Source organism: Vigna angularis, chromosome 1, assembly GCF_016808095.1.
Source record: "Vigna angularis cultivar LongXiaoDou No.4 chromosome 1, ASM1680809v1, whole genome shotgun sequence".
Lineage (NCBI taxonomy): Eukaryota > Viridiplantae > Streptophyta > Magnoliopsida > Fabales > Fabaceae > Vigna > Vigna angularis.
The window spans coordinates 46761947-46785175 of record NC_068970.1 but is presented as its reverse complement, the minus strand read 5'-3'; the positions used below and the strand labels follow the sequence as shown (position 1 = coordinate 46785175).

Sequence of the window (23229 nt, the reverse complement as noted above, 5' to 3'; positions counted from 1 at the left end):
ACAACGTAGGAAACTATTTTATGAGGGAAAGAAACACATATTTATATTTATATTTATTTGATATATATTATACGAATAAAATATTATAAAAAAAATATACTTTAATATTTATTATAAAATAAAAAAATAATGTCAAGATTGTAAAATATTGTCGTGCAATAAATGATTATTTTTCTTCTTTAATATGGTCTACAAAATACACATTTATTTCGCACGTTTTTTTAATGATATAATATTATATAATACACTTTTAAATTAGAAATAATATACAGATAATTAAATATTATTACTTTTCGGTATCGAATAAATATAATTTTGTCTTATGTGGAGTCAAATACCACCACTCCTTAGAAAAAAAACACTTTGTTTGAGACTATCTTTAAAAATATTCAACACTCTCTTTTAATAATATAATAATATATATTAAAATTTTTAATTAAAAAACTAATATAAGTATACTTAAAATATTATTATTTTATAATATTAAATAAATATAATTTTATTTTTTTGTTCTCAAAGTATCAGTACCCAAAAAAATATTTCTTTAGCTAGTTTTGAGTTAGGTTGTGACTTAAGCATGTTTTTTATTCTTTATATATAAGGCCGACAAAATAATCTTTCTCACTTTTGTTAACATTAGTCAACATTGATTAAAATAATATAGAAATGATATTTTAAAATATATAAATCGTTTGCATTTACTTAACCCTATTTTTCTTTATATTTTATATTTTTTTTAAATAAAAAAAATAATTTTTTATGACTATTTATGTGTCTAATAAAATAAATATAAATGTGTGTTATTTTGGTGCATGCATTGGTAGTTAAATCTAGTATCCACACTTATGGACATTAACGTTAAACTCCAGACTACAATTTACTTTCCCCTTATTGCACTTCTCATATCAACAACGAACCTATTTAACCTTCACCTTCTTCGCTGCTATTGTTCTTTTATTTCTATTGCGTTTTTATGCTAAGAGAAAGCGAAACAGTGGATGTTAACATCAAACTCCAGACTATTATAAATTAGACACTTTGCACTTCTCATGTCAGCAACATCCACAGAAATGAAGCATCTGAGCTCCTCTTTCACCTTCGTTACTGCCATTGCTCTTTTATTTTCATTTGAACCTCCTTCACTTGATACTCCTGAAAAGTTTGTTCAATGTTTTTACAACTATCCCCATATCACCAACTCAATCTCCAATGTTCTTTACACCCAAACAAACTCTTCGTACTCCTCTGTCCTAAATGTTACCATTCAAAATCTTAGGTTCTTAAACATAGTCTCAAAACCTCAAGTCATTGTTACGCCAGTGAACGTTTCTCATATTCAGGCCACCATAATGTGCTCCCAACGTCATGGCCTGCAAATTCGAACCCGAAGTGGAGGTCATGATTACGAGGGTCTCTCGTACGTTGCCGAGGTTCCCTTTGTCATCATTGACCTCATAAACCTTCGAGAAGTCACAGTTGACGCAGAAAATCAAACTGCGTGGGTTCAAACTGGAGCACACCTGGGAGAACTCTACTACAGGATTTACGAGAAAAGCAAAACACTTGGGTTTCCAGCTGGTGTGTGCTATAGTGTGGGCACTGGTGGCCACATCAGTGGAGGTGGCTATGGATTCTTGATGCGTAAGTACGGTCTTGCCGCAGATAATATCGTAGATGCTCAAATAGTAGATGTGAATGGTAATCTACTTGACAGACATGCCATGGGTGAGGATTTGTTTTGGGCAATTAGAGGAGGTGGTGGAGCAAGCTTTGGAGTCATCGTGGCTTGGAAGATAAAACTAGTTCCAGTTCCATCAACTGTGACAGTATTCAACGTTGAAAGAACATTGGAAGAGAATGCAACCGAGATCTTTCAAAAGTGGCAGGTTGTGGCGAGTAAATTGGACGACCGTATATACATTAGGGTGGACATGACAAAGGTACCCTCACGTGAATATGGAAAGAAGACAATACAAGTCAATTTTGTCTCCACGTTTCTAGGAGGTGTAGAAGAACTTGTTCCACTGATGCAAAAGAGTTTACCGGAGTTGGGTTTGGACAGAAAAGACTGTACTGAGACTAGTTGGATTGGCTCAGTTGTCTTCTTGAATTCTCCGTGGATTGTAACTACAACCCTCGAAGCCCCAGAGGTTTTGCTGAACAGAACTCAAATTTATTCAGGTTATTTCAAAGCAAAATCTGATTATGTAAGGCAACCTATTTCTGTTGATGGATTACGAGGATTATGGCGCTTTCTTTATGACGATGAGATTGAATATTCCCAGGTTCAATTTGCTCCTTATGGAGGCAGAATGTATGAGATTTCTGAATCTGAACTTCCATTCGCACACAGATCTGGATACATATTTCATATGCACTACGTGACCATTTGGCAAACTGCAGGGGACGAGGCTGCACAAAGGCACATGATTTGGATTAGAAAACTGTATAAATATATGGAACCTTATGTTTCAAACTCCCCAAGAGCTGCATATGTGAATTACAGAGACCTTGACATTGGGGTTAATAACAATGGTTATACAAGCTACGATCAAGCAAGTATTTGGGGTCTCAAGTATTTCGGTAACAATTTCAGGAGATTGGCTACCGTGAAGACCAGGGTTGATCCTTACAACTTTTTCAGAAACGAACAAAGTATTCCCACGCTGTTGGACGAAGAAATTTAAATTCTCTATATATCTAAAATTCAAATAAACTAAATGTTGTGTGTTTTTTCAATAGTAATATCTACCGTTCAAATAAAATAATTTTTGTATGTTTCAAATTTATGCTTTCAGATATGTTTAAAATTATATAACTTATAAAGAAGGTTGAATTTTTTTATCTTAAAAGCATCCAATTAACTTATAAATAATAGTGGTGGTCAAAATGCAACAATGTTTTAGTTGGATGAGTGATATCGGTTGAAAATACCGTTGTGATATAATTTTGATACTAAATGCACCCTTTTCTGCTTAGAAACTTGTTTGAAATCATGATTTTCTGTTTTGATTTGACTCTATTAAAAGGACCCAGACGCCCTAGGTTTTGTATCTTTAGCTGGAGGAGCGCAGCAGCACACTCTTTCACTCTCTGGAGGCGGATTTGGATGCAAGAGCTTCCATCTTCTACTTTTAGGGTTTTTCTATCTCATTCTTCTTCATTGTTCATCTAATTTCACTATATATGTCTATGATGAACTAAACTTTATTTGTTGTTGGGGGATGATGTAACCTTGTGAACTCTCATGTATTTGAATTGATTCTTAATAACATATGCTTTTTCAATAATTGTTAGAGTAATTCATCTGCGATTATTGCATGCTTTGTTTAACCCATTCATAGCATGGTGTATGAATTGCATGAGTTCCGGGAGGTTCCTTACAGTTCAAGTTCTTGTTGAATTACTCCGAAGAGTAATATTTCTCAAGGATGAGGGTATATGATTCTTGGTCGTCTTAAAGCTCTTGATCTTCACATTTAATTACTATAAATGCTAGGAATTGCATGAACTAGTGATTAAGGACATACTTATTTTGCTGAGGGATTGGGTTTAAGGCTTTGTTCACTTGAATGGATTTGGGGGAGAGTGATTGAATGAATTTGATAGGATTTGAAAATAATTTTTTTTGTTGTTTATTTGAGTAGATTTGGAGGTAGGTGAGAGTGGATTTGGAAGTAAATTTTTTTAATTTGTCACATCAATCAAATCCTACACTAATTCTCACAAACGTTGCTTCCAAATTCACTCTCATTTACCTCCAAATTCACTCAAATAAACAACAACAAAATTTATCTTCAAATCCTCTCAAATCCACTCAATTACTCTCCCCCAAATCCATTCAAGTGAACAAAGGGTAAGTAATTTAGTGAGTGACATTAACATTAATGCATAAAGAACAATTCTTACATACATGAGAGGGAACTTGGTGAAATCTAACCCCAACAACATACTCATCTCATATTACAAACAACATCCGTTCATCACTGTGCTATTTTGCTATTGATCAAACTGCATTAATATTTAATTTTCTGTTTTTGCATTTGAAACCAATGATCTCGTTTTCTTTAAGTCTTAATTAATCAAGTTATCACACGACTGTCTAGTGCCGAGAGTCCTTTGGGATACGATACTTGGTCTTACCATTTTATATTACTTGTGCGATTCGGTACACTTGCCGATTCATCAACAAGTTTTTGGCGCTGTTGACGGGGACTCAATGTTTAAACTATTCTATTTGTGTGATTCTTGATTAACTTTGACTTTATTTTTATTTTTTATTTTTATTTTTATTTTTATCCTATTTTTAATTTGTGTTTTGTTTTGTTTGTTTTTGTTTTTGTGCTAATAGTGTTCTCTAGGATTTTGTGTCTAGTGCTTGTAGGATGCAATACGGACAAGAAGTTAACTATATGGACACTCAATTCCACCAAGGTAATTTCAACCGCTGGTGGAAACCTCACTTAAACATGAGTCAAAGTCAATTTGGGCAAGCTGTCGAACAATTTGATAGGCTGCCACAACAACAATGGTAGCAACAACCCTCTCTTTCAGAAAGAATGGCTAAGATGGATGACACACTTCAACAGTTAATCCAGATGTCTGATTCTCATCATAAAAGCACTCAAGCAGCATTCAGAAGGATCAAGATGCAGCTTGGTCACATACTTTAGAAGCTGGATGATTTTGGGGGCAATATGGAAGTTCACACTAGGGAAGAATATCAAGTTATTAGCACTAGAAGTGACAAAGTTTTAGATGAGAGAAAAATAGAGAGAAAAGAAGAAAGGTTGAGTGAAAAAGAGAAAGATGTAAACAAAGAGGAAGAAAAAGAAGAGAGAAAAAGTGAGGTTGAGAGAAAAGAAAAGGGGAAGAATGTGGAAGAAGAGAGAAAAGAAACAGAAGAGGTTGAAAGAGAAAAGAAAAAAAATTGAGAAAAATCTTCTGTACCCTAAGGAAGTATTCTAAGGAGGAAAAAGAGAGGGAAGAAAAGAAAAAGAGAGAGAAGGAGAATGAGAGAAAAAAGAAAGAATCATATGAAAAACCCCTTCCTCACCCAAAGAAGTATCATAGGAAGGAGAAGGAAAAAATAGTTTGAGCGTTTCATGGAAATCTTCAAGAAATTGGAGATTAAAATTCCTATGATTGGGACACTACAACAGGTTCCTGGTTATATTAAATTCCTGAAAAAATTCAACAAAAAAAAATATCCAAAAAAGGGAACAACTGAGGCATAGAGCAATTGTAGTGGGTCAAGCTAGTGACGTTAAAGAAGCGCTTGTCGGGAGACAACCCAGTTTCTGATTTTTTTTAAGTTGTGTGGTGTGGATTTGATTTTGTTTTGCAGTAATGACAACATCTGTTGATGGATGCTGGACAACATCTAGTGAGGGATGCTAAGAGGATTCAAATAACAACATCTACTGATGGATGCTGTTGCGATGAATGATAGCCCATTTTCTTTTTATTTGATTTAATTGTGTGGTTTTGATTTGATTTTTTTTCTTTGTGTGTTTGAGTTTTTTTAGGTTAAATGCTGCTTCTAACGGCAGTAATGATAACATCTACTGATGGATGCTTCTACAACATCTACTAATGGATGTTGCTATGATAAGGATGATGAATGACAACATCTACTGATGGATGCTGTTATGGAAGAGGACGGTGACTAGACATCTACTGATGGATGTTAGGTAATTAGGCATCTACTGATGGATGTCGATGAAGATGAGAAAGATTGGTGTCTACTGAGGGATACTAATGAAGATAAGAAATATTAGCATCTACTGATGGATGCTATGTGATTAGACATCTATTGATGGATGTTACTAACAGCATCTATTGATGGATGTTACTGAGAGCATCTACTGATGGATGCTATGATGATGAAGATGGTGTCAAGCTAGTGACGTTAAAGAAGAGCGCTTACTGGGAGGCAACCCAGCTTTCTAACCCTTTCTTTTTAATCCATTGTTTTGTTATTGTACTTTGCTTGAATGAACCACACTGCTTTGATTCAACTGTGTTGTGTTTTGTGATGAGTATTGCTTTGTGATATTCTAGTGTATTGATTAATGTTGAGATGATGCATGATGTGCTGATATACATGTGATGGCTCAAAGTGTATGAAACAGGTGCTTGAGGTAAAACTTGATTGAGATACTGAGCAGGGTGTTTTTCTGAATTCTGGGACTTGTGAGTTTACCTGTGTGAGATTTGGGCTTCAGAGTTTTTGTGTGAATAATTGCTATTACCTTGGAAGCATGAATGATTTTGCCCAAACTTTTTGTGATTGAACTACTTGCTTGCAGGTTTCATATGATCAAGGCCATCTTTTGTTTTCCCTTATTCTTTTAGCCTTCACATGAACTTTTGCCAACTGAAAAGAGAATAAATTGTTCTAACCTTTGAATCTTGAGCCTTATGTATGCTTGAAAAACCTTTTTTTGAAAATCTTTACCATGAGTTGAGTTGAGAACATTTGATGAGGTATTGACAAAGGTTCAAGTTTGGGGTTGTTGGAAAGATTGAGAAAGGAAAAAGAAAAAGCATTGAGCTAAGCAGTGAGTACTTGAAAAGCAAAAGCAAAAGAAAAAGAAAAATGAAACGAAAATAAAAGCTCAATGCAAGGGAAAGCTCGGAAAAGAAATAGAGTTTGTGCTTGAATGATGAAATCATAAATGTCTCTCTTAACTCAAGGATTTTGCTGACCAGAAAAACCAATTTCCTTTCTAGCTGATAACAGTTGAAAAACTGTTATTTTCATGCTTAAAATTGATACTAAAAGCAACCTTTAACACTTAGAAACTAGCTTGAAATCATGCTTTTGTTCATATTTTCAGAAATAAGAGAGCTGGACAGGTTTATGCTTGATTTCAGTGTTTTTGTGCAGGTTTTAAGGTGAATTTGATGAAAGAAGTGAAGAAGAAGAGAGATGGAATCAGAAAAGACATCAAAAAGTGCAAAAGGAGAAGCCGCAACTGCCGCTCAGCGGCAGTTTACCGCTGAGCGGCACTCAGGAGTTCACGGGGGATCCGTTGAGGGGCAAAATGGCCGCTGAGGGGAAGAAACCAACTCACGCACTTACCGCTGAGCGGTACTTTACCGCTGAGCGGCACACTTATGGGCTTGGACCTAAATTTTCTGTAATTTTAGAATAGTATATAAGCTTTGGGACGTCCTAGGGTTTGTATCTTTGGCAGAAACGAAGAAAACACTCTCTCTTCCACCCCTTTGAACGAGGATCTTGGATGCTCAGGCTACCTCTTCACCTTTCTAGGGTTTTATCTTTCATTCTTCCATTATTATTCATTTAGTTTCACCATGAAAATGGTGAACTAAACCTTGTATTGTTGTTGGGGAATCAATGTAGTCTTGTGAAACTCTCATATATGGAATTTGATTTTACATCTTATATTTAAGACCTACGCTTTCTTTCATCAGTAGTTAGGGTTTTTCCTCTTTGCTCAATGCTTGCTTTGTTTAACTCATTCAATGCATGATTATTGATTTTGTCGATACGGGAACGTACGGGGAAGTCTAGATCCGGGGAATTTCTCCCAATAGTATATTGGTTGTCGTTAAGCTCCTGCACTAAAAGAACTAATTATTAGGAATGCTAGGAATTGTATGAACTCGTAATTAGGGATAGGCCTTCTTGCAAGGTAATTTAGAGAGTGGCATTAACAATGATGAAAAGAATGTTGAATTCCTAAAATATATGAGAGTGGATAAGATGAAATTGATAACCCCAACAACATACTCATCCATATATTCCATTGAAGTGTTTGTATTTTGTTTTAGCCATTGATCAAAACTCATGCATACATGTTTATTTTCTGTTTTGCATATTAAATTCCACTTATTTCGTTCTTAAGTCTTAAATAATCAACGAATCACATAACTAAACTAGGCCGTGAGTCCTTTGGGAGAACGATACTTGGTCTTACCGAGTTTATTACTTGAAACGATTCGGTCACACTTGCCGATTGTTCAACAAGTTTGTGGCGCCGTATTTCGGTGTTCATAAATTTGTCATCAAGTTTTTGGCGCCGTTGCCGGGGACTCGTGGTTTAACTGGTTAATTTGTGTGATTATTGATTATCTTTGACTTTAAATTTGAATTTCTGTTTTTATTTTTTCTGTTTTTTTTATTTTATTTTTATTTTATTTTATTTTATTTTATTTTATTTTCTGTTTTTATTTTCTGTTTTTATTTTTTCTGTTTTTATTTTATTCTCTGAATCTTATATCTTCTCCTATATCTTTTTGTGCTAACCAAATATTCTAGGGTTTTGTTCTCTTGTGTATGCAGGAGGCAATTCGAACAAGGAGCAAGATAACTGCAGAACCTCTTCTTGAAGGTTTAGACGAGAGTAGACGGAGGAGAAGAATCCAAACATCTAGAGAACTTTTCCCTGCTCCGGAAACTCTGTTGCAACCATCACCACAAGGTTCTGACCATAGCACAGAAAATATGGAGAACAATAATATCAGAAGAACTCTTGCTAATTACACCAATACAGCTGGACCTCAGCACTTTAACAGTATAGCTAGACCTAGAGTCAATGTAGCTAACATGGAGGTCAAACCAGCATTGATCCAACTGGTGAAGAGCAATCAATTTAATGGGTTATCTCATGAAAGCCCATATGAGCACCTCACTACATTTAATGAGATTTGCAACACAGTGAAAATCAATGGGGTGCCAGATGAAGCGATCAAACTTAGCTTGTTTCCTTTCTCATTAGGAGGCAATGCTAAGCTTTGGTTAAATTCTTTTCCAGAGGGAAGCTTCACAGAGTGGGAAGCAGTGGTAACCAAGTTTTGAGTGAAACACTTTACCTAGTGAGGAAATATTCCATAAGTACATGAACATCCATGCTTAATTGATTGATCATTCATGAAAAATAGCATTTGTTGGAATTTAAATGACTTTGTGAACACTAAGCATGTGCACATCTTGATTGAACTCTTGGTCATAAGTTTGATTGAAGTATTTACTTATCTTGAAAAGAAGATTTTTGAAAAAGTGAGCCATCATATGAATTGGTGGAAGATGGAGTTACATCTTGTTTGCTTGAGGACAAGCAAAGTTCTAAGTTTGGGGTTGTGATAACAGTTGAAAAACTGTTATTTTCATGATTAAAATTGACACTAAAAGCAACCTTTACACTTAGAAACTAGCTTGAAATCATGCTTTTCTTCATATTTTTAGAAATAAGAGAGCTAGACAGGTTTATGCTTGATTTTAGTGTTTTTGTGCAGGTTTTAAGGTGAATTTGGTGAAAGAAGTGAAGAAGGAGAGAGATGAAATCAGAAAAGACAATAGAAAGTGCAAAAAGAGAAGCCGAAGTCACCGCTCAGCGGCAGTTTACCGCTGAGCGGCACTCAGAAGCTTGCGGGAGGTCCGCTGAGGGGCAAAATGGCCGCTGAGGGGAAGAACCGAGCTGACGCACTTACCGCTCAGCGGTAGTTTACCGCTGAGCGGCACTTTAATGGGCTTGGACTTGACTTTTTGTAATTTACGAATGATATATATACTTTAGGGTTTCCTAGGGTTAGGTATCTTTGGCAGAAACGAGGCAAACACTCTCTCTTCCACCCCTTTGAAGGAGGATCTTGGATGCTCAGGCTACCTCTTCACCTTTTTAGGGTTTATTCTTTCATTCTTTCATTGTAATTCATCTAGGTTCACCATGAATATGGTGAACTAAACCTTGTATGTTTGTTGGGGAATCAATGTAATCTTTTGAAGCTCTCATATATGGAATCTGTTTTTACATCTTTTATTTAAGATCTATGCTTTCTTTCATCATTAGTTAGGGTTTTTCCTCTTTGCTTAATGCTTGCATTGTTTAACTCATTCGATGCATGATTATTGGTTTTGTCGATACGAGCGCGTACGGGGAAGTCTAGATCCGGGGAATTTCTCCCAATATTTTATTGGTTGTCGTTAAGCTCCTGCACTTATGAACTGATCATTAGGAATGCTAGGAATTGTATGAACTCGTGATTGGGGAGAAGCCTTCTAGAAAGGTACTTTAGAGAGTGGCATTAACAATGATGATTTGAATGTGAATTCCTAAAATATATGAGAGTGGATAAGATGAAATTGACCCCCAACAACATATTCATCAATATATTTCATTGAAAGTGTGTGTCTTTTGTTTTAGCCATTGATCAAATTCATGCATACATGTTTATTTTCGTTTTTGCATATAAAACCTCAAATATTTCGTCCTAAGTCTTAGCTAATCAAGAAATCACATAACTAAACTAGGCCGTGAGTCCTTTGGGAAGAACGATACTTGGTCTTACCAAGTTTATTACTTGAACGATTCGGTCATACTTGCCGATTGAAAAACAAGTTTGTGACATCATATTTTGGTGTTCATAAATTTGTCCATCAGACATGTATATGTCTCTTATAGGTGATCAGTTGCAGTCCATTCACAGAGGACAGGTGGCTACTGCTGAGATGATTGTGGGGATGTATGATACACCTCCAGCACACAGGTGGACTATGGATGAATTCCATAATGTGGTAGCTTGGCCAGAAGAGCCAATGCAAGGAGGAGGAGCTGGAGCAGCTGAAGCTTCAGCTAGAGAGATGGAAGAAGATGAAGTTGATGATGATGATGCATTTGAAGATGATGAAGATGAGGACGAAGAGGAAGATACAGAGAACAGCTCAGACTGATGAGGAGCTGAGATAGCATTTACTGATGAATGTTATCATATGATTATGCTTTTGTGGTTTAAGTTTTCTGAACTTATTTGCTTTTGTTTTTAGATTAGGGTTTGATGTACTTTATGATGTACTCTATTGAACACCTGGTTTGTGTGATGGTTTGATATTAACTGTGATTGTTTGATAAGTAATGCTTGATGATGCTTCTTGATTGATTGATGTTGAGATGATGTGCACAAAATGCTTATACAGGTGATTCACAAGCTTTGTGAACAAATGCAGGATATTATGATTGTGATTGTGAAATTAGGCAGGATGTGTATGTCAAATGTGAATGAGCTTATATGTGAGGTTTTGAGCTCCAGAGTTTTTATTGATTGAATGCTATTGCTTTGAAAGCATGAATGACTTTGCCCAGGTTTTCTATGATTGAATCAATTGCTTGTTTTGCATCATGTGATTAAGGCCGTTTGTTGGAACCCTTTTTATTGGCCAAATTCATAAGATTAGCCCACTAAAAGAGAACACTTTGTGTTCTATCCTTTGAACCCTTAGCCTTGAACATAAATTGAAAACCCTTATTGAAAAGCTTTACCTTGAGTTAAGTAGAAAATCTTGTGTGGTATTGTTAAATGTTCAAGTTTGGGGTTGTTAGGAAAGCATGAAAAAGGAAAGCATTGAGCTAAGAGCTAAGAAATAAGAATGTGAAAAGAAAAAGAGAAAGAAAAGAAAAGAAAGGCAAAGCTCAATGCAAAGGCAAGTTGGGAAAAATAAGAATAATTGTGTTGTTATGATTTTCTTAACTCAAGGATTTTGTGATCCAGAAAAACCAATTTTCTTGTTAGCCCAGCCACATTATAAGCCATTGAAAAGTCCTTTTGATGATGAATGCTTGTGAATGTTTTTGATTGTGGTAAAATGAAAGGCAAAGTTGATTCATGTGACATTGTGATAGTGGAGTGAATGAGTGATTACCTCTTATACACTTGTGTGTGAGTGAAACACTTTACCTAGTGAGGAAATATTCCATAAGCACATGAACATCCATGCTTAATTGATTGATCATTCATGAAAAATAGCATTTGTTGGAATTTAAATGACTTTGTGAACACTAAAGCATGTGCACATCTTGATTGAACTCTTGGTCATAAGTTTGATTGAAGTATTTACTTATCTTGAAAAGAAGATTTTTGAAAAAGTGAACCATCATATGAATTGGTAGAAGATTGAGTCACATCTTGTTTGCTTGAGGACAAGCAAAGTTCTAAGTTTGGGGTTGTGATAACAGTTGAAAAACTGTTATTTTCATGCTTAAAATTGATACTAAAAGCAACCTTTACACTTAGAAACTAGCTTGAAATCATGCTTTTATTCATATTTTCAGAAATAAGAGAGCTGGACAGGTTTATGCTTGATTTCAGTGTTTTTGTGCAGGTTTTAAGGTGAATTTAGTGAAAGAAGTGAAGAAGGAGAGAGATGGAATCAGAAAAGATATTAAAAAGTGCAAAAGGAGAAGCCGCAAGTACCGCTCAGCGGCAGTTTATCGCTGAGCGGCACTCAGGAAGTCACGGGAGGTCCGCTGAGGGGCAAAATGGCCGCTGAGGGGAAGAAACGAGACGCGCACTTACCGCTGAGCGGTAGTTTACCGCTGAGCGACACACTTATGGGCTTGGACCTAGATTTTTTGTAATTTTAGAATAGTATATAAGCTTTAGGACGTCCTAGGGTTTGTATCTTTGGCTGGAACGAAGCAAACACTCTCTCTTCCACCCCTTTGAAGGAGGATCTTGGATGCTCAGGCTACCTCTTCACCTTTCTAGGGTTTTATCTTCCATTCTTTCATTGTTATTCATCTAGGTTCACCATGAATATGGTGAACTAAACTCTGTATGTTTGTTGGGGAATCAATGTAATCTTTTGAAGCTCTCATATATGGAATTTGTTTTTACTTCTTTTAATTAAGACCTATGCTTTCTTTTATCATTAGTTAGGGTTTTTCCTCTTTGCTTAATGCTTGCATTGTTTAACTCATTCGATGCATGATTATTGGTTTTGTCGATACGGGCGCGTACGGGGAAGTCTAGATCCGGGGAATTTCTCCCAATATTTTATTGGTTGTCGTTAAGCTCCTGCACTTATGAACTGATCATTAGGAATGCTAGGAATTGTATGAACTCGTGATTGGGGAGAAGCCTTCTTGAAAGGTACTTTAGAGAGTGGCATTAACAATGATGATTTGAATGTTGAATTCCTAAAATATATGAGAGTGGATAAGATGAAATTGACCCCCAACAACATATTCATACATATATTTCATTGAAAGTGTTTATCTTTTGCTTTTGCCATTGATCAAAACTTCATGCATACATATTTAATTTTCGTCTTTTGCATATAAAATCCAAATATTTCGTCTTTAAGTCTTAGTTAATCAAGAAACCACACAACTAAACTAGGCCGTGAGTCCTTTGGGAAGAACGATACTTGGTCTTACCAAGTTTATTACTTGAACGATTCGGTCATACTTGCCGATTGAAAAACAAGTTTGTGACATCATATTTTGGTGTTCATAAATTTGTCCATCACCTAGATGCATCCTAAACATACCCCTTACTGGCTCCCTACAATAAAATTCTCAAATCACTCATGCACAACCCTATTATGCAACTAAAGCAGGATCAAAACAAAAATTATACAGAAAAATTAATCAACTGGGTTGCCTCCCAGGTAGCGCTTGTTTAACGTCACGAGCCTGACCCAAAATCCTCCAGCACCCTTCAGTAGGTGCAAATTTTCCTTACCAACACCCATCAGTAGGTGTATACAAACATAGTATCCTTTAGTAGATACTCTTCCGTCTAACATCCATTAGTAGATGTAAATCCTGTAACAAACTTATAACAAAAACAAAAATACCCAAAAGTTCAAAATTACATAACCAAAACAAAAATTAAAAAGTTCTTAAATCACTGGGTTGCCTCCCAGTAAGCGCTTGTTTAACGTCACGGGCCTGACCCAAACTCTCAAGGATCAACCAACAGCATAATTGTGGACAATTGTTGCACTTCTCCCCCTAGATAGGGCTTGAGACGTTGACCATTCACCACCCAACTTTTCTGTGGATCATCAGCAGCTGGATTAAATATTTCAATTGCTCCATGCGGATGCACTTCTTTTACCACATATGGTCCTGACCATTTTGACTTCAGCTTCCCAGGAAATATCTTCAATCTTGAATTGAACAATAATACCTGTTGTCCTGGATTGAAAACTCTATTCACCAACTTCCTGTCATGATAAAATTTGATCATTTCTTCAAGCTCCAAAATCTGCCTTCTGCGTGTGCATTGAGTTTCATGAGGATCAAAATTCAAAAATTTCAAAGCCCATAACGCTCTATGCTCCAATTCTACTGGCAAACGACATGCTTTCCCATAGACTAATTGAAACGGTGATAATCCCATGGACGTCTCCATTGCCGTCCTGTAAGCCCAAAGAGCATCATCCAATTTGAGTGACCAATCCTTTCTTGATGAAGTCACTGTTTTTTCCAGGATCCTTTTTATTTCCCTGTTAGATACCTCAGCCTGTCCATTGGTTTGTGGATGATAAGGTGCAGCTACCTTATGTTTCACTCCATAGTGTTTGAGTACTTTTTCTAGCTGATAATTGCAAAAATGAGATCCTTCATCACTAATCAACACTCTTGGAGTGCCAAAACGTGAGAATATCTGCCTCTTCAAAAATTTAATTACCGTGCTAGCATCATTTTTAGGACAAGCTAGTGCTTCCACCCATTTACTCACATAATCCACTGCTACCAAAATATATTCATTGTTGAAAGATGGAGGAAAAGGTCCAACAAAGTCAATACCCCAGCAATCAAAAACCTCAACCTCTAAAATGCCTTGTAATGGCATCTCATGACGTTTAGTGATCGTCCCTGCTCTTTGACATTTATCACAATTTCTGGCATGATTATGGGCATCTTTAAATAAAGTTGGCCAATACAACCCTGATTGAAGGACTTTTGCTGCTGTTCTTTCTCCATTAAAATGTCCTCCATAAGGTGAATCATGACAATGCCAGAGAATTCCTTCTGCTTCTTCATTTGTCACACATCTCCTCAGAAGATTATCTGCTCCAATCTTGAACAAATAAGGATCATCCCAAACAAACTGCTTAGCATCATGCAAAAAAAATTTTCTTTGTTGCCAAGTTAAGTCTTCTGGCATGACCTTTGCAGCTTTGAAATTAGCCATATCAGCAAACCAGGGCCTCTACTGAATATACATTAGTGTTTCATCTGAAAAAGACTCTCAGATTTCGAATTCCTTGCTAGTGACCTCATTGTTGACTAACCGTGACAAATAATCAGCAATCAAGTTCTCACTTCCTTTCTTATCACGGATTTCTACATCAAATTCTTGCAACAGTAGTACCCATCTAATCAGACGTGGCTTAGAATCTGGCTTTGTCAACAAATATTTGATAGCTGCATGGTCTGTATAGACAATCACCTTAGATCCAATAAGATAAGATCGAAATTTCTCTAAAGCATACACAATAGCCAGGAATTCTTTTTCTGTGGTAGCATAATTCAGTTGAGCATCATTCAGAACTTTGCTAGCATAATAAATTGGATGAAACTTTTGTTCTTTTCGCTGGCCAAGAACAACCCCTATTGCATAATTGCTTGCATCACACATTAATTCAAAATTTTGATTCCAATCTGGCGTTACAATTACTGGGGCTGACACTAATTTATTCTTCAATGTGTCAAAAGCTTTTAAACAGTCTTCATCCATCACAAAAGGAGCATCCTTCATCAAAAGATTACTCAATGGTTTAGCAATTTTTGAGAAATCTTTGATGAATCTTCTATAAAACCCAGCATGACCGAGAAAACTCCTAATCCCTCTTACATTTGTGGGTGGAGGCAGTTTCTCAATGACCTCTACTTTAGCTTTATCTACCTCAATTCCTTTAGCAGAGATTTTATGCCCCAGCACAATTCCTTCAGTTACCATGAAATGGCATTTCTCCCAATTAAGAACAAGATTTGTCTGAACACATCTTTTAAGAACCGTGTTCAAATTAGCCAGACATCTTTGGAAAGAGTTCCCAAAAACTGAGAAATCATCCATGAACACTTCAATACATTTTTCTAAGAGATCTGCAAAAATTGCCTGCATACACCTTTGAAATGTAGCTGGAGCATTACATAATCCAAATGGCATCTTTCTATATGCAAAGATACCAAAGGGACAAGTAAAAGCCGTCTTCTCTTGGTCTTTTGGATCTACCACAATTTGATTGTATCCAGAATATCCATCTAGAAAACAATAGAAAGCTTGACCTGATAATCTTTCTAACATCTGGTCCATGAAGGGAAGAGGAAAATGATCCTTTCTAGTAGCTTTATTCAGCTTCCTGTAATCAATGCACATACGCCAGCCAGTAACTGTACGAGTAGGAATAAGTTCATTTTTATCATTATGAATTACTGTCATCCCACCTTTCTTTGGAACCACCTGTACTGGACTCACCCATTCACTATCAGAGATTGGATAGATGATACCAGCTTCTAGCAGTTTCAACACTTCTTTTCTGACCACCTCCTTCATAACAGGATTTAACCTTCTCTGTGGTTGAGCACTTGGTTTATAATCTTCTTCCATAAAAATCTTGTGCATGCAATAAGTTGGGCTAATACCTTTAAGATCTGATATTGACCACCCAATGGCTTCTTTATTGGCCTTCAAAATTTTTATCAACTGCTCTTCTTCTTGTAGAGATAAAGAGTTATTGATGATGACTGGCTTTGTTCCATCTTCTTCTAGAAAAACATATTTCAGATGTGATGGCAATCTTTTTAATTCTGGCCTCTTCGCTTTGACTTCTTCTTCCTTATCAATTATTTCAAAGATTGAATCTTCCACTGGACTCTCTTTCAATGTTTCCAAGTCCATCAGACATTCATCAATTAATTTCTCCTCTTCTTCATCTAAATCTTCACAAGCATCAATGAGAGTTTTCTCTAATGGAGAAATATTTCGCACCATCCTTTCTTGCACCATACAAACTTTATCAAGTTCATCAAATTGAAAACATGCGTTGTCATCATTTGGATATGTCATGGCCTTGGACACGTCAAAAGTGACCTCTTCATCATCAACTCTCAATTTAAGCTTACCATTCTCTACATCAATTAAAACTCTAGCAGTCTTCATAAAAGGTCTCCCAAGAATAAGAGGAACATCACTATTTCCTTCCATCTCCATCACAATAAAATCCACTGGGAATACAAATTTATCAACCTTTACTAGAACATCTTCAACCACTCCATATGGATATTTAAGAGACCTTTCCGCCAGTTGAAGAGTCCTTCTGGTTGGTTTGATTTCCAAACCCTGAATTGTTCTGCACATGGATAGCGGCATCAAATTAATGCTAGCTCCCAAATCAATCAATGCTCTTCCAACTTTCAAATCTCCTATGGTGCATGGAATAGTGAAACTTCCTGGATCTTTAAGTTTAGGAGGTAGTTTCTGTATGATTGCACTGCAGTTACCCTGTACATTGATAGTTTCCTTTTCAATGTACTTGTTTTTCTTTGTAAGAAGTTCCTTCAAAAACTTTGCATATGCTGGCATCTGTTGCAATGCTTCAGAGAATGGTATGGTGATCTCCAGCTTCTTAAATAACTCCATGAATCCTTCCAACTGCTTTTCTTTCTCCTTCCTTGAATAATTCTTTGGATAAGGAAGTGGCTTTTCACCCTCTTTTTCTTTTTGTCTTTCCTCTCTCTCTTCTCTCTCTTTTTTTTCTCTCCTCTCATCTTCTTCTTTTTTCTTTTTCTCTCTCTCAACTCTTTCTTTCCACTCACATGTTTCTTTTTCACCCTCACTCTCATTTTCTTTCTCCTCTCTTTCTTTTTTTCTCTCCTCTAACACTTTACCACTTCTGGTCACAACAGTTTTACACTCCTTTCTGAGATTATCATGTTTCATCTTGTCAATTATTCTCTCAACATAGATCTCCATTTTTTTAAATGCAGCATCCACATTCTGACAATAAGATGCATTCGTCTTCAAGAATCTTTGGAAAGTCTCGTCAAGTTTTGTTGTCTTCTCAGATGGAGTAGATTGCATTTGCCATTTTTGCTGTTGCCCTTGAACCATTGAGACCTGTTGTATTTCTTGTGGTATTTGGGAAAGCTTCATAATTACTTCTTCCAACTGTTGAGAGATAATTTTATGTTGTGCTAGCAACGCATCATGTGTTTGTAAATGTAGAACTCCCTTCTGTTGCAAAGGAGCTCCTCTTTCACTGTTGAGCTCATTATCACTACTAGCCATATTTTCAATAATTTCAGTTGCTTCCTCTGGAGTTTTCCATTTAATGTTTCCTCCTGCTGAGGCATCAAGCATCATCTTGGTTTGTGAACCAAGACCTTCAAGGAATGTAAGGACTACTTCCACTTCATCGAATCCATGCGTGGGTGTTTTTCGTAGCAAGCTTTTGTATCTATCCCATGCATGACCCAGTGATTCTTCCATGCCCTGCCTGAATGAAGAAATCTCTTGCTTGCCTTTATTCACCTTTGATTGTGGGAAGTATTTATTTAGAAACTTGGTTACCACTGCTTCCCACTCTGTGAAGCTTCCTTCTGGAAAAGAATTTAACCAAAGCTTAGCATTGCCTCCTAATGAGAAAGGAAACAAGCTAAGTTTGATCGCTTCATCTGGCACCCCATTGATTTTCACTGTGTTGCAGATCTCATTAAATGTAGTGAGGTGCTCATATGGGCTTTCATGAGATAACCCATTAAACTGATTGCTCTTTACCAATTGGATCAATGCTGGTTTGACCTCCATGTTAGCTGCATTGACTCTCGGTCTAGCTATACTGTTAAAGTGCTGAGGCCCAGCTGTATTGGTGTAATCAGCAAGAGTTCTTCTGATATTATTGTTCTCCATATTTTCTGTGCTATGGTCAGAACCTTGTGGTGATGGTTGAAACAGAGTTTCCGGAGGAGGGAAAAGTTCTCTAGATGTTCGGATTCTTCTCCTCCGTCTACTCTCGTCTAAACCTTTAAGAAGAGGTTCTGCAGTTACTTTGCTCCTTGTTCGAATTGCCTCCTGCATACACAAGAGAACAAAACCCTAGAATATTTGGTTAGCACAAAAAGATATAGGACAAGATATAAGATTCAGAGAATAAAAAAAAAACAGAAAATAAAATAAAATAAAAACAGAAAAAATAAAAACAGAAAAATAAAAACAGAAATTCAAAATTAAACTCAAAGATAATCAATAATCACACAAATTAACCAGTTAAACCACGAGTCCCCGGCAACGGCGCCAAAAACTTGATGGACAAATTTATGAACACCAAAATGTGATGTCACAAACTTGTTTTAAAATCGGCAAGTATGACCGAATCGTTTCAAGTAATAACTCGGTAAGACCAAGTATCGTTCTCCCAAAGGACTCACGTCCTAGTTTAGTTATGTGATTTGTTGATTAGCTAAGACTTAAGAACGAAATAATTGGATTTTACTATGCAAAAGACGAAAATAAACATGTATGCATGAATGTGATCAATGGCTAAAGCAAAATACAAACACTTTCAATAGAATATATGGATGAGTATGTTGTTGGGGTTATCAATTTCATCTTATCCACTCTCATATATTTTAGGAATTCAACATTCAATTCATCATTGTTAATGCCACTCTCTAAATTACCTTTCAAGAAGGCTTCTCCCTAATTACGAGTTCATACGATTCCTAGCATTCCTAATAATTAGTTTATTTAGCGCAGGAGCTTAACGGCAACCAATATACTATTGGGAGAAATTCCTCGGATCTAGACTTCCCCGTACGTTCCCGTATCGACAAAACCAATAATCATGCATTGAATGAGTTAAACAAAGCAAGCATTGAGCAAAGAGGAAAAACCCTAACTAATGATGAAAGAAAGCATAGGTCTTAGATTAAGATGTAAACACAAATTCCATATATGAGAGCTTCAAAAGATTACATTGATTCCCCAACAAACATACAAGGTTTAGTTCACCATATTCATGGTGAACCTAGATGAACAATAATGAAAGAATGAAGGATAAAACCCTAGAAAGGTGAAGAGGAAGCCTGAGCATCCAAGATCCTCCTTCAAAGGGGTGGTAGAGAGAGTGTTTGCTTCGTTCCAGCCAAAGATACAAACCCTAGGAAACCCTAAAGCTTATATACTATTCGTAAATTACAGAAAATTAGGCCCAAGCTCAAAAATAGTGCCGATCAGCGGTAAAGTACCGCTCAGCGGTAAGTGCGTGAGTCGTTTTCTCCCCTCAGCGGCCATTTTGCCCCTCAACGGTGCCAACGTGAACTCCTGAGTGCCGCTCAGTGGTAAACTGCCGCTGAGCGGCGGTTGCGGCTTCTCCTTTTGCACTTTTTGATGTCTTTTCTGATTCCATCTCTCTCCTTCTTCACTTCTTTCACCAAATTCACCTTAAAACCTGCACAAAAACACTGAAATCAAGCATAAACCTGTCCAGCTCTCTTATTTATGAAAATATGAACAAAAGCATGATTTCAAGCTAGTTTCTAAGTGTTAAAGGTTGCTTTTAGTATCAATTTTAAGCATGAAAATAACAGTTTTTCAACTGTTATCATTATCACAACCCCAAACTTAGAACTTTGCTTGTCCTCAAGCAAACAAGATGTAACTCTATCTTCTACCAATTCATTTAATGGTTCACTCATTCAAAAATCTTCTTTTCAAGATAAGTAAAAGCTTCAATCAAACTTATGACCAAGATTTCAATCAAGATGTGCACATGCTTTGGTGTTCACAAAGTCACTTAATATCCAACAAATGCTATTTTTTTATGAATGATCAATCAATTAAGCATGGATGTTCATGTGCTCATGGAATATTTCCTCACTAAGTAAAGTGTTTCACTCACACACAAGTGTATAAGAGGTAATCACTCATTCACTCTACTATCACAATGTCACATGAATCAACTTTGCCTTTCATTTAACCACAATCAACACATTTACAAACATGCATCATCACAAGGACTTTTCAATGGCTTATAACGTGGCTGGGCTAACAAGAAAATTGTTTTTTTCTAGATCAAAAAATCCTTGAGTTAAGAGAATCATAACCACACAATTATTCTTATTTTTCCCAACTTGCCTTTGCATTGAGCTTTGCCTTTCTTTTCTTTTCTTTCTCTTTTTCTTTTCACATTTTTATTCCTTAGCTTTTAGCTCAATGCTTTTCCGTTTTCATGCTTTCTCAACAACCCCAAACTTGAACATTTAACAATACCACACAAGATTTTCTACTTAACTCAAGGTAAAGCTTTTCAACAAGGTTTTTCAATTTATGTTCAAGGCTAAGGGTTCAAAGGATAGAACACAAAGTGTTCTCTTTTAGTGGGCTAACTTTATGGATTTTGCCAATAAAAAGGGTTCCAACAAATGGCCTTGATTATGTGATGCAAAACAAGCAATTGATTCAATCATAGAAAACCTGGGCAAATTCATTCATATTTCCAAAGTAATAGCATTTAATCAATAAAAACTCTGGAGCTCAAAACCTCACATATAAGCTCATTCACATTTGACATACACATCCTGCTTAATCTCACAATCACAATCATAATATCATGCATTTGTTCACAAAGCTTGTGAACCACCTGTATAAGCATGTAATGTGCACATCTCACCATCAATCTATATCAAAGCATCATTCAAGCATTACTTATCAAACAATCACAATCATCAGCAAACCATCATAACAGATAAAGTTTCCAATTGAGTACATCAAACCCTAAACAAAAACAAATAAGTGAATAATAAAACAAATCCTGCTCTAGTGCTTTGAAAAACTCAGCCCCATAAATGATGCTCTCTCCCAACCCCAAACTTAGATGGAAAACTAGTGAGCAAGTGAGTGAAAGGAAGATTTTCTCAAGAGGGGTGAGGAAAAAGTTGTAGAAAACCTTGGAAAAGTATGTAGGAGTGTGTGCATAGAAGAATCAAAAAAGAGAGGCCAAGGCGCAGCTTAGGGTATAAAAATACCCCTAATGGGCTCAGGTTCCGCTGAGGGGAAGCTAAAGCCCATTCTGTGAGAGTACCGCTCAGCGGCACTTTCGTGAAGTGCTCTTCTCCTTCTTTTCTTAACCTACGTGCCTCCTAAACATGCCCCTCACTGGTTCCCTACAATTCAATTCTCAGGTTACTTATGCACAACCCTATTATACTACTATAATGAAACAAACAAAAACAATCAATCAACTGGGTTGCCTCCCAGGTAGCGCTTGTTTAACGTCACGAGCCTGACCCAAAATCCACCAACACCCATTAGTAGGTGTTACAATCTTACCAACACCCATCAGTAGGTGTTACAAACTTACCAACACCCATCAGTAGGTGCAAAATTTTCTCACCAACACCCATCAGTAGGTGTTACAGACTCAGCATCCTTCAGTAGATGCTATATCCAACAAAGTATTTACAAAAATAATGTCCACAAATTAAAAGTTACAAAACAAACTCAAAAGTTTTTAAATCACTGGGTTGCCTCCCAGTAAGCGCTTTTTTAACGTCATTAGCTTGACCCAGTAAAGTTCAAGTTCCTTCTTCATGGTTGATGTTGTTATCCCACCAACTCCTCAGCTGTTTCCTGTGCACTGTTTTGATTCTTCCAAAATGTGGAGATTCTATCTCTATCATCTCCTTCTCTTTATAGCCTTTCACAACCCACAACTTATTTTTGATTCTCACTGGTGTACCAAGTTGGGGTCTTCCTTTCTTCCAGTCCTCAGGAACTTTTCCTCCTCTTCCAATCTTTTCTCCTTTATGCACCTGAAACAACAAACAATGGTTACCTGTAACCTTGGGCTCTTCATCTTGATGGCTAGTCATGTGTGCATCTTGAAATGCAACTTTATAACTAGCTTCTTCCTCCTGTGTTTGCCTCTCATCTTTAAAGACATCTACAACAACTCTCTCCTCTTGGTCTTGGAGCACCACTATACCTTCGTTTACATCAATAATGGCTTTGGCCGTTTTCATAAACGGTCTTCCAAGAATGATAGGTATCCTTTCTATCTCCATCTTCATCACCACAAAGTCTGCCAAGAACTGGAGTTTACCCACACAAACTATAATGTCCTCTGCAATCCCACATGGTTCCTTTGAAGATCCATCGGCCATCACCAAATTAACCTTTACAGGTTTCACATTAACATTGCCAATTTGCTCCAGTAAAGAGTAAGGTATCAAGTTAACACTTGAACCTAAATCAAGAAGAGCTTTTTTAATCCTTTTCTTCCCTATGGTACAAGGGATAGAAAAACTTCCTGGATCTGTCGCTTTAGGAGGGAATGGCTCCTTTTTAACAGTTTTACACTTCTTTGCCTCATCATCTCTACGTCTTTTCTTAGTAGAGACTTCTTCATCAGATTTAGTGTAAACTGTAATTTGTTGTAGAATCTGCTCCCAAGGTGCATCATTATCC

General features: G+C 36.5%; 1 protein-coding gene across 1 annotated transcript; it reads left to right on the top strand.

Annotated features, from left to right (window-relative positions):
• The first annotated feature begins 977 nt into the window (after positions 1-977).
• Positions 978-3190, top strand: LOC108321176 (tetrahydroberberine oxidase). The gene is made up of 2 exons (XM_052872014.1): positions 978-2207; positions 2286-3190. Exons 1-2 carry the CDS (start codon positions 1050-1052, stop codon positions 2685-2687), a joined length of 1560 nt encoding a protein of 519 aa, XP_052727974.1. The 5' UTR covers positions 978-1049; the 3' UTR covers positions 2688-3190.
• The last annotated feature ends 20039 nt before the right edge of the window (positions 3191-23229 follow it).